Source organism: Chiloscyllium plagiosum, unplaced genomic scaffold (genome assembly GCF_037043375.1).
Source record: "Chiloscyllium plagiosum isolate Xiang-an unplaced genomic scaffold, Cpla_swu_hap1 HiC_scaffold_53X, whole genome shotgun sequence".
NCBI classification, from domain to species: domain Eukaryota; kingdom Metazoa; phylum Chordata; class Chondrichthyes; order Orectolobiformes; family Hemiscylliidae; genus Chiloscyllium; species Chiloscyllium plagiosum.
Window position 1 is genome coordinate 26,255,101 of NW_028270191.1, and position 12,722 is coordinate 26,267,822.

A 12,722-nucleotide genomic window follows, 5' to 3' on the forward strand; every position below is an offset into this window, starting at 1 on the left:
GAAGGGCTTATGCCCGAAACGTCGATTCTCCTGCTCCTTGGATGCTGCCTGACCTGCTGCGCTTTTCCAGCAACACATTTTCAGCTCTGATCTCCAGCATCTGCAGCCCTCACTTTCTCTCTCTGAATGACTGGTACAGTGACATTCCCACTTTGCTCATGTCTCCCCATTACTGTGCCCCTTCAGGATTAAAACAAGGGGGCAAGTAGAGGGATGGGAATATTTCTTCAAAGTCAATTTGATGGAAAATTAAAGACAGACATGTTGCATTTTCTAAAAGCTAAGGCTTTTATTCTCAGCTTTTATACACGCCAACATCATTCACTCTAATTCCTATGCCTTAAAACAGCAAGTGGAAATGGAAAAAAACATAACAGAAAGAGTTACGTTGCTGGTACAGAAAACAAGATACAGTCAAACTGCATTAATAATAAAGTGAAAAAGCACCTAGTTTATGACTTTTAAAGTTAAGCTCTACGAAGTTCCATTTCGGATTATAATTTCATATATACAGTGGATTTCAAAATCTGTAATACTATATCGAGAGGAAAAATAAAGAGTCAAATCAAGGAATTACTTCCATGAAGTCTAAAGAAGGCAAGTATCCCAGAAAGCAAAACTGAAACACACTAACTCATAAGAGCTAATGTAACAGCACAAATAGAAACATTTAAAGATCATGCTTTTGCATCAGACTCTGTTTATATGGAGTAAGGTAACCAAGGGAAGAGTTCATGGAGGACAGCAAGCCAAGTTTCAATCACTAAAATGTTAAAAATAGATGTCTATTCTGGATTGGATTACCTTTGGGGATGAGTAAGGATTTATACAGAATATTACCTACCCATTTAATCTCAAGGGTTTGCCTTTGTAAGGTTAGAGTGTACATGGTGTGTGAAATAAGATTAAACGGGCAGGTAGAGTTTATGGTAGAGTAGACTAGAATATACACTGTATTGGAGTAGTATTGATGAGCCATTTATAATTTCATGATCGATTTTTCCTTTTGCTCCAATTTGTGCGTAAATTACATTAACCAAATAACTTATTTATTGAATTATTACAACACAAGCAGCCTTTTGGCCCACTGTGTCTGCGGTGGTTCTCTGAAGGATTCATTTATGTAGTGCCATTTTCATAGCTCCTCCTCATAACCCCCTATATTCTTCTTTTTCAGAAAATAATTTGATTCCCTCGAGTGCCTGATGGAACCTGCCTCCCCACACACACAGGAAATACATTTCAGATCCTAACTGTTCACTGTGTGAAAAGGTTTCTCACATCGCCATTGCTCCTCTTGCTAGTTACCTTCAATCTATGCTCTCTGGTTCTCACTCCTTTCAAGCGTGGGAATGTTTTTTCTCTATTTAATCTGTCCAGGCCCCTCATGATAACGAATACATCTACTCCTCAACCTTCTCTTCCCCAAGGAAAACCAATGCCAACCTCTCCCATCCATCTATGTTAAATCAAGTTCCTCATCCCTGGAACCAATTTGTAGAAACTGTTTCGCACTTTTCCCTAATACCATCACATCTGTCCTTAAGTGTGGCACCTAGAACTGGATGAAAAACTTCATCTTCCAAAACGTCTGCACATACACACCCAGGTCCACCTGCTCCTGCATTCCCTTCAGAACTGTATCCTTTGGTAAAACGAATGCAGCGACACCATGTAAAACAAACAAAAAAAATCACTTCACATTTCTCAGCCATTAAATTTCATCGACCACTTCTCCATCCATTCCAATTTGTCTACATCCTTTTGAAGTGCTACATTATCCCCATCTTTGTTTACAATGCTTTCAGGTTCTGTATCATGGTCACATTTGGAAATTGTGCCTTGTACCCCAAGGTCTATATCACTTATATACATCAAGACAAGCAAGGGGACCTCTTGTACAAACCTTTTTCTGGTCTGAAAAAAACTGATTTGCCACTATCGTTTCCTATCACTCAGTCAATTCTGTATCCAATATCACTCTCGTCCTCTTTATTCCATGAATTATTACTTTTGCACTGTTACAAACTAGACATTAAATGCTAGTTATCAGCGTCCAGGTACATATTTTTCTAGTCAGAGTTTTATTTTTCAACTTTCACAAAAATGCAACCACACTGATTACACCTTCTCTCCATTAACCTATGACCATCACCTGTTCACTTGGTCAATTTGGTTTCAGGCACCCCTGTCAGACCCTTCCCAACGATAACCCTCAAGCCTGTTGTGAGGCATTTTAAGTCTCTAAAAGGATCCTAACTTGCAGTGGAGCCTGTTCCAACAGGGCACTTGAAAATATTTCTAATACAGGTGTACCAATTTTAACATTGACCATTTGAATAACACTGCAAAGTGAATGTGCATTATATAATATTGCCATAATTCTACTGAAAGATCCCATTTACTACCACGGATCTTATAAAAGGTACCTTCATCCCTTAAATAGATTTCCTTAAAAACACTGGTCCTGCAAAATTTGAAATCACAAATCACTGTAAGGAGGACCCAGGTCATTGCCTCAATCTTCTGCAGACGATTTCCTTAAACGTCCCATTCTACTAACTGCTTCCCAAACTAGATTGGCAGTAAATTTAGTGCACTCAATTTTACTTGATTAACTTTTAAAAATACACAGGGTAATGCGAAACTTTGGATTTTTGATTAATTGCAAACACTACTATATTCTTTCAATATTTACTTTGAAAAACTGCTTATTTGTGCTACAATGTAATTGTCAATAGATGGGGAACTATTCCAGGCTAGGAAAAATTGCAATGCTTTGAACTGTCTTGTTAATTTCAATCAAGTACTACATTTTCACTTTGTTGTGTTATCTGCACTACTTAATTCAATTTTTTTTGCACAGACATAAGTCATCAGTACTATTATGCAGATTTGATCGATCTTATAAAACACATCAGCTTGTGTTAGCTACTTGACCACAAAATTAACAGATCTCAAGCTCTCAGCCTGCAACAACTTCTCAATACATTGAGTCAATTTTCAGTTTTACAAACTTGTTTACTCCCCTCTGGACTAAATTCTGCTGACATCTAACAGAATCCATTAATATATTGGATTTAAGCAGATTTGACTCGACCAAGTTTCCTATACTAACAAAAATTTATGTTCAATTTCATTTCCATTTTAAATATCCAAGGTGCCCATGCTTTGCTTCAGCCATGAACAAAATTGTCTGCCCTCTACTCAGCATCTCCACACAAAAATCCTGTTGAAATGGAGAAGGTGGCATTAACATTCCTATGACCCCAGGCACCACAAGAGGTAGATACTTTCCTCACTGGGAAAGAGAAGAAAATTGTCTATTAACATTGGTTAAATTGGGTTTGCTCTTATTTTGCAGTTTGTACAGGAAAATGCAATAAAAAAAGTGAACAGAAATCTTAATTCAGAGTTCACAACTGACAAAATTAATCCTTTTTGTGACAAACAGCCACCTGGATAACTTGGCATTTGAGAATCCTCGTTCTGAAACTCACAGGCATTTTAAAACTCAGTTGAATTCATTAGAGACATATCCACTGTATTCAGGAGTGCATTCAGCTCAAACTCCGAGGGCACCGGAATGTTTTCCACACTGGGGGGCAGAGAAGGAAGAAAAGAAAAGTCAGGATTGACATTACTGTTTCTAAAAGTGTAGTCATGTAGTAAAAGTTTCAATTAATTTTTTCACTGATTCCAATTATATGTTGTATTTACTATTGAAATTAATATTCTAGCTTTACTAAGCTATATAAAGTTATTGAATCATAATTTGCTATACAGAACCCTAAACATATGTGGTACTATACAAAAATAGGGTTAGGACTGAGATTCAGCTGACAGCTAAGGTCAGAAGTTGAGTGAGATGAATTCAACATGCTTATCGATTTTGAACAATGGGTAGCTGCAAATAATTTATGAATGAACAGGTGGCCAATGGGCTTATAGGATGTGTCAACCAATCTAACTTGTCAACTGTATAAATCCTTTCACCTTTTAGCTGAACTAGACATGGAAAGGTCTTTATTTTCAGTATTAAAAATTGCATTGGCACAACACAGTATATTTCAGAAACATCTGAAAATGCTTCATACACTGTAAATTATATTGTGCAGTTATTTCGATATAATGACATGATATATGCTTTGCATGGAGCAAAATATTACAAACAACACAAGGATGAAGGATCAGTTTTTTGTGATTGGATGAGAGAAGGGCTAGGACATCAGGAGAAAACAAAACAAGCAGCTATAAAATCAGATACAAGTATTTCTGAGCACTGCACTGAAGAGCGAGCCTGACATTCAGGATAGAGTGAGTCTTGGAGGGGGAGCTCGCAGGTGGATGCTGTTGCCATGCATCTGCTGAACCTTGTTCTTTGAGGTAGTGGAGGTCTGGTAGGTATTGTCAAAGGAACATTGGCAAGTTGCTGCAGTGCATTTTATAAACAGTGCGGCTAACATGAGCTGCTGGTGGAGGGAGTTCAAGTTGAAAGGTGGTGGACGGAGGAAATTTTACCTGCAACAAAAGGGATCTAAATATGTTGATTTGGCTCACCCTCTTACAAACTGTTGATCGTCATCAAAGTTCACGTCCATGTCATTCTCACTTCCAAATGAAGTAACGAGATGGTTGCTTTTCAAAGAAAGACAAAGTATTAGTCAGGTCATGTAATATGTTTGCCTTGCTACATGGCTGTGAACTCCAAGAACCTGGAGTGTGCAAGCAAAGCTTTAAAAAGTGTCTAACTTGTTACTGAATCTTTAAAATACTATGACACTGTATATCAACTATAGGCTAATGCTGTGATTACCCACACAGAATTCATGATCTTGGGTGTTCAATTCGGAGGAGGCTTCAACAGAAGTTAGTTATTTTAACAAGGGATCTTGTGAAAACATCTAGGAGCTGCACAAGTACCTTAAAGCAGTGAAAGAACAGCACTAACTTCTTTTTGCTCAGGAAGTAATAACACTTGAGAGAGACATGCTGTCCAAGCATTTTGTCTTGGACTTGTCAGGACAGATGCAAGAGGAAACAGTTTACACTCTGTGAGAAGAGGTACTGATTAGTTGGCAAATTGACTCCAATTAGTTAAGGCAGGGTCGTCATTGGGGATGGCAGTCTCCCAAAGCTTTTGGCTAGTTGTAAAGGCTCCACACTAGAACATGTTCTATTTTCGAAGGACAGAACCCTGCATATAAATATGTAGCAAGTAGAAGTGAGCCGCATTGCAAGCTCAATTAAATGATTTCAATTTGGCTGTTAGTACTATTGAGATTGTTTAGTAAGTGCTGTCCAATTGCAGATTCACATCAAATATTGGATACCAAATTTAAGTTTGCAAGCGTGGCTAGATTCAAAGGCATGGTAATTGCTGTTCCCATTGAAATTTGGTATTCTTGCAATTCTGTCCTGACAACAAGACAAAAAGCTTCAGCAACGTCACTTTTTTTCTTTACAGCAGTACTTAAATTCTGTACTTCCAAGTGACTATTAATAATACTTTGTATATTGATCCATACAAGTCAGGAGACTCGCTTGTTAATTGATCAACAAAAACTAAACAGCAATACTGGAGCACCCAAAGAGATCAGGGTTATTAAATTCAAGTGAGTTGCACAGAAGGAAATGGAGCTCAAGTTGGAGAGGCATAGCCTCATTGCTCATTTGAAGTAGGATTTCAGAGGAAAATTCAGCATTCCATTAATATCAGAGCAGTTACAAAAGGTTCATAAACAAAATTCAGATTCTTGACAGTGTGAAAAACCTAACTCTAACACTTTCTCAAACCAAAGTAAAGTCTTTAGAAACAGGACTGACCCCTGAATTGCGTTCGTAAAGTCTTCATTCTGGCTTGTTGGTAAAATCATACTGGGAGGTAATGAAATGGAAGCGTTAACTGCAACATCACCCCTGTTAAAAGATGACAGAATAATTGTATTTAATCCAGTATTGATTTAATTAAACCTTAATAAGGTAGATAGTTTAAAAGCAAAGGCTGCTGTCAAATCACAATAGTCCTCTGCTGAACAACCACACTAACTACATATTGTAATGGGAGACCCTAAACTTTTATACAATATCATCTGATATGATCTGAAAGAATACCTGAGTCCTAATGGATTGCAAGAACATGTGCTGGATATACTCATGAAGATTAACTGGGCGAGGAAAGTAAAAGATAAAGTCGCCATAGTCCATCAGACTATAGGGCTGCTCTCATTAGAAGGGAGGTGATCGGAGAGGTTCAAAAGATAGGACCTTCTTAGGAACCTCAGGCAGTATAGGAATTGAACCTACGCTCTAGGTGGTTCCCTGCATCTCAAACCAGCCATTGAACTAACTGAGCTAAAACTGAGCTAACTGACCCCGACTGGGTGAGAATTAGTTATTTAAAATGTGGGGAGCTAGGAACTAGTGGAAAGTGTGTTTTTGGAATGGAGCTAACTGAAATTAAGTGCTCTCTGAATTCTGTTTAAATAGTTATTTTTTGGAGTGTAACATTATACCGCAAATTGCACTTCTACTAAAAGTGATCGACTTTCTACAATTTGTTCATATTTTATCCAGAATCTGAAACACTTACAACAACATTGACAAATTCGTAGATGGGCTAGATTTAATAGGGCACCAAAGACAACCCACCTCCCTTCCCCTCACTGACTAGGTGGAAACAGGGGAAAGAACAGTTGCCCTGCAGTATTTACTGGCCAACTGACTGTGGTCAGCTGACTGTTAACCTTCAGCAGGCAGGACTGCTGTCTCTCAGGAACAGGAAAAGTATCTCCTCAGATAACTCCTAAAAATTATGGAATGAAAACAGAAACCGGTGCAAGCGATGGGAGAGAATTACTTAGAGTGAAAGAAAGAGAACTAGTAGAAGAAAGAGAAGAGAATTAGTGGAAAAGGGGGAAAGAATTGCTAATTACGAAAAAACATGTGTGGCGACAATGGAAATTCAACTAAATTTGTTAACACCAGTTCTTATAAACAACTTCTATACTTACTTATCGTAGCTGATGTTACCCGGATTGCATGGAACCTGTGACCATCCTGGCATTTCAGGCATTGTACACGCCACACAAGACTGTGACACTGGTGAGGGTACCATGGGTTGTGCCACCACTTGTGCTTGTTCGCTGAAATAACACGTAAAAACGATGAGCATTTAGCCGTCTCTCTCTCTCTGATGGCACAGGAAAGACTTATGCATAGGAAAATGGTAAGTAGGTTATTGAGAGACTCAAGGGGTGAGATGAATATGAAAAGCAGGTCATGCTCAACTAATGCACTGGAATTCTATGAAGACATTACGAGCACAGTAGACAACGGGGACCCAATAGTTGCGGTACCTAGATTTCCAAAAGGCATTTGACAAGGTGCCACACAAAAGGCTGCTGCACAAGATAAAGATGCAAGGCGTTACAGACAATGTATTAGCATGGATAGAGGATTGCTTAACTAACTGGAAGCATAGAATAGGGATAAATGACTGTTTTTCTGGTTGGTGATCAGTGACTAATGGTGTCCCTCAGGGCTCAGTGTTCGGACTGCAATTATTCACAATTTACATAGATGATTTGGTGTTGGGACCACATGTGGCGTGTCAAAGTTTGCCGAAGACACTAAGATGAGTGGTAGAGCAAAGTGTGCAGTGGACTTTGAAACTTTGCAGTGGGACATCGATAGTTTAAGTGAGTGGGCAAAGGTCTGGCAGATGGAGTACAATGTTGATAAATGTGAAGTCATCCATTTTGGTAGGAATAACAGTAAAAAGGATTTATTTGAATGGTAAGAAATTGCAGCATGCTGCTGTGCAGAAGGACCTGGGTGTCCTTGTGCATGAATCACAGAAGGTTGGTTTGCAGGTGCAACAGGTAATTAAGAAGGCAAATGGAATTTTGTCTTTCATTGCTAACGGGATTGAGTTTAAAAGCAGGGAGGTTATGTTACAGCTGTATAGCTGGTGAGACCACACCTGGAGTACTGTGTGCAGTTTTGGTCTCCTTACTTGAGAAAGGATGTACTGGCAGTGAAGGGGGTTCAGAGGAGGTTCATTAGGTAGATTCCAGAGTTGAGGGGATTGGTTTATGAGGAGAGACCAAGTAGATTGGGATTATATTCATTGGCATTTACAAGAATGAGGTGGGGATCTTATAGTAACATATAAAGTTATGAACGGAATAGATAAGATACAAGTAGAGAGGATGTTCCCACTGGCGGGTGAAACTGAAGGCATAGCCTCAAAATTAGGGAGAGCAGATTTCCGACTGAATCGAGGAGGAACTTCTTCACCCAGAGGGTTGTGAATCTGTGGAATTCCCTGCTCAGTGAAGCAGCTGAGCCTTCCTCATTGAATGTTTTTAAAGCTAAGGTAGATAATTCTTTGAACAGTAAAGGAATTAAGGGATACGGTGAGAAGACAGGCAAATGGAGCGGAGTCCACAAAAAAATCAGCCATGACCTTATTGAATGGCAGAGCAGGTTCGATGGGCCAGATGGCCTACTACTGGTTCTTATGTCCTTATGAATCAAGTCATGCTGTTGACTACACTTGTTGCAGGCTTGCAACTGAAGAATAAATTAACAGCTTTGGAATGATTATGGGTCGTAATTTCAATGAAAAGTTCAGCTGATGCTATTAATAGTTATTTATAACAGTCACAACTCTCAGAGTTAAATTACAGACTTGAAACATTTCTTACATAGAAAGCAGAGGGGGTCAGGCAGTCAAAATGTTACAGTAGTTAAAAGATTCAATAAAGCAGATTGGGAGAAATAATTGCCTTTGGTGGCCCACAGCAAGGGAGCATATTTTAAAATTAACGCTTAGGATACTCAGGATTGATGTCAGGAAGCATCTTTTCACACAAAGGATAATGGAAATTTGGAACTGTCTTATTAAAAAAGACTGCAAAGACTGGTGGGAGGAAGAGTGAGATAGAGATAGGAGTTGGGGGGGGGCGGGGTGAAGTGAAGAGGTAGAGCACACGGAATGGAGGTCCTTATCAACTGTGATCTAATTGAGTAGCGGAACAGACACAATGGTCTTCGCCTGGGAGGCAAGATAACAGTAGCAGCTAAAGGTCTAAAGGCGTTGGGAGTGGAAAAGTAAAATCATTCTCTGCCATTTGGATGAATAAGCCTGGCAATCAAACAAAGCCAGCGCCTATGGAGAAGCAGCATTGAATCCTGCCATTCACTGTCAATGTGTCAAAAGCTGCAGAGTGTTCATGGGAGGGAAGGAACACAGATGCAATTACACAGAATGTAGTTGGTAATTTTGCTTAAAAGGCTTTTTGATGATATGGTAAGAGCTGGAAATCAAAGATTTAAATGTGCATTTGGGGAGCTGACAACACATGCAAAGACTTTAGAGGTAAAAGGGACATTGGTAACATGACATTAGTTTGTAAGGACAGAAATGGTTGAGAATTGGGATTTTTGACTGGGGTGGCGACAACAGTTTGGAAAGGGAAGGGTATAGTATTCAAGTAGAAGAATAGATTTACGATATCAGTTAGTATGATAGAACAGGCTTGTCGGGCTAAATGGTCTACTGTTCCTATCAGAGTGAACCACAAGGATGGCAGCTATGAAGATTTTTATTTAAAAATAAGAGGTAATGTCAAAGGATAAAGGTGACAGTGTGGTTTAGCAAATGGACAGCTGCAACAGGATCACAGTACAAAAGGAAGGCAAAAAGATTAGGCTGTTAGTAGTGGTTTAGGGAGAAGAATTTATTCCAGGGGGCAAACAGGAAGTACATGGATGTAGGTAATGAGTGATAGTAGGAAGTGGTCAGAAATGCCCTGGGTCAGTGATTGATACCTTCAGAAGTCATAGGATTCAGGAGATGGCTGACAATATCAGCAAGAGGCAGAGAAGGTAGATATTTCCTGAACGTTAGTTAACTTTGAGAGATGGAAATGGGAAGTGTACCTATAATTCTGCAGCATACTTGAGGTTTCCTGTCATGAGTGCACATTTAGACAATTGGACTTATAGTCTACAAGTATTTTCTGGGCAGGTACACTTCACTCACTAAAATTAGCAAAGGTCAACAAATTAGGCCTCACATGGTTGTGTTTGCTTACCCATTCACTGTAGTTTTTACTCCAGCATGGAGATACCCATCTTTTCCCTTCACTTCCTCTGTGGAAAATAAAACAAGATTCTTTGATGGTTTAATCTGAACATGTTCAGCAACAAAAACCAAGAGTCTTTCAAAGATTTTTAAACTATTGATCACTGAAATGGTAAACCAGACATTATCAAATCACACAGGGATGATATTCATACATTTGACTGAATTTCTGAGTGCAATTTAAAAATCACACAAATTAATGTTGAAACATAGGAGCCCAAGTAACCCACTCAGCCCTCTGCACCCTCTGTAATTCAATTTTGAACAAGGTTGATCTGTATTTCAACTCCATTTATCTGCCTTTGCACCAAATTCCTCAATGTTTTTATCCTTACAAAAAATAATTCCCCAAACAACTGACAACATCGATTAAAGTCTTGACTGCCATGTCCTATCGCCATTGATTGCAATTATAAACCACACTCTTGCCCCTAATTCATATGTTTAGTGTGACCCAGTACAGGCACAAGGATAATTTAAAGTAAGTCAGAAGCAATAAATACTGAAAATGAACAGGGTGAGAAATCAACTATTTGTCACCATACATGTAGGCCCAGAAATGGCTGACATTTTCATTCATTTTGTATGGAGTTCTTTTCTGAAAAAAAATGATGAATAACCTACTTTGTGAATCAGTGGAACTTGGTTGACTTCTGATTTAAATTCACCATATTGCAAGTGGAGATTGAATCAATATTTTGAGAAACGTAGGAGGCAATTTTCATGTACTTACTGCTTATTTATGGTAGAAAATGGGGCAGGAAGCAAATATACTTCAAGAAACAAATGTCACCCATGGGTCATCTGAGGCACCTTACATGACTGACTTAATTTGAGTGGGCCATGAATTTAGTGGCCTGACAAATAGGCAGGAACTTTACTTCAATATTTAAATTGGCGTTCCAAGCCAATTTAAATAAGCCAATAGACCATAATACACAGGAGCAGAAATTAGGCCATTCAGCCCATACAGTCTGCTCCGCCACTCAATCCTGGCTCATAAGTTTCTCATCCCCATTCTCCCTGTAACCATTGATCCTCAAGAACTTAATACACAGAACATGTGCTATGCTTGTTCTGCCTGTTGCTCCCATACAATTTGGTTTGACTTAAACAGTATCCTTAAAGGGAACACTGCAGATTTTGCCATTTATTTACACTTCGCTTTCCACTTCCTCCAATAACTGAGCCATCAGCCAACACAGTGTAGGAGCTAGCGGTCTTTCCATCCTCCCTAATCAGCAAAGACGTCTGATTCACATGGAGCCAATGAGTGCACCAATCAGGTCCAGCTTTGAAACTCTCAGAATATATAGACTAGGAGAAGTAGGCCATTTGGTCTCTCAAATCTATCCTGTTATTTCATAAGATTTAATTGACTGGTCGAAGTACAGCCACAAATTCAAACTTCCCACCTACCTGTAAGAAACAGGAACAGGGGTAGGCCATTCCACCCTCCTCCATTCAACAGGATCGTGGCTGATCCGACAGTTCTCATGTCTACTTTCCCACCCTTTCCCCACAACCTTAGATTCTTGATCAGTTGGGGAAGTGATCTCATCCTTAAATACATACAAGGACCCTGCTCCACAGCTCTCTGTGGTAAGGAGATCCAAAGACTCTCAACTCAAGAAATTCCTCCCCATCTCAGTCTTAAACTGGTGCCCCTTTGAGGATGTGCGCTCTGGTCCTACAAGCTCCCATGACAGGAAACTTCCTCTCAGCATTAACCCTGTCAAGACTCTTAAGAATCCTCTATGCTTCAATGAGCTCATCTTTCACACTCCAATAATCTTACATCCCTTTGCTTCCCTTTAGCCTTAAAATGTTGATTTACTCTTAAGTTTGTACTCTTTATCCCTCCTGTCACGGTCTGTTTCTCATTTCCTGTATTAAGGCCTTTCTCATTTGCCTAATCTCTAACCCTCTGATTTACCACATCTTCCCAAATTCAATCCCTTGCTCCCACTACTCAGTTTAAAATCATCTCTACTTCCCTAGTCACAAGACTCGCAAGAACGCATGCTCAGCTGAGTTCAAATAGAGACTGTCCCAGTGATACAGATCCCAAATACTGGTGCCAATGCCTTGTAAACCATAGAACATAGAACATTATAGCACAGTACAGGCCCTTCAGCCCTTGATGTTCGAACTACTACTTCCGCACTAGCCACACATTAATCTCTCTCAGAAGTAGGGATGTCTTACTGCAGATGGACAGGGCATTGGTGACACCACACACAGAGCGTTAAATGCAATTTTGGTCTCTCTACCTAAGAAAGGGTACACTTGCCAATGGGAGGTTCACTGGGCTGATCCAAGGGATAGTAGGAGTGTCTTATGAAGAGAGATTTGTTTAACTTGACCTGTATTCATTACAGTTTAGAAGGATGAGAGGGCATCTGATTGAAATGTATAAAATTCTAATAGGGCTGTCAGACTAGATGCAGCAAGGATGTAACCCCCTGGGTGGGGAGCTTAGAACCAGGGGACACAGTTTCAGGATACAAGGTAGGCAATTTAGGACAGAGGTGAGGAAACGTTTCTTCACTCTGAGGGTGGCCAACCT

The 12,722-nt window shown here is 39.6% G+C and overlaps 1 protein-coding gene across 2 annotated transcripts in view; it reads right to left on the bottom strand.

Moving 5' to 3' along the window:
• Nucleotides 1-264: 264 nt before the first annotated feature.
• The window catches only part of LOC122543209 (signal transducer and activator of transcription 5B-like), a 118,742-nt gene continuing 106,284 nt past the window's right edge, over nt 265-12,722 (bottom strand). For both annotated transcript variants that reach the window (XM_043681675.2, XM_043681674.2), the window contains exons 17-21: nt 10,104-10,161; nt 7,014-7,145; nt 5,827-5,919; nt 4,561-4,638; nt 265-3,598 (exon numbers count right to left, since the gene is read on the bottom strand). In XM_043681675.2, coding sequence (XP_043537610.2) covers nt 3,508-3,598; nt 4,561-4,638; nt 5,827-5,919; nt 7,014-7,145; nt 10,104-10,161 — 452 coding nt within the window. In that variant the 3' untranslated portion in view covers nt 265-3,507. The remainder of the gene's footprint in view (nt 3,599-4,560; nt 4,639-5,826; nt 5,920-7,013; nt 7,146-10,103; nt 10,162-12,722) is intronic.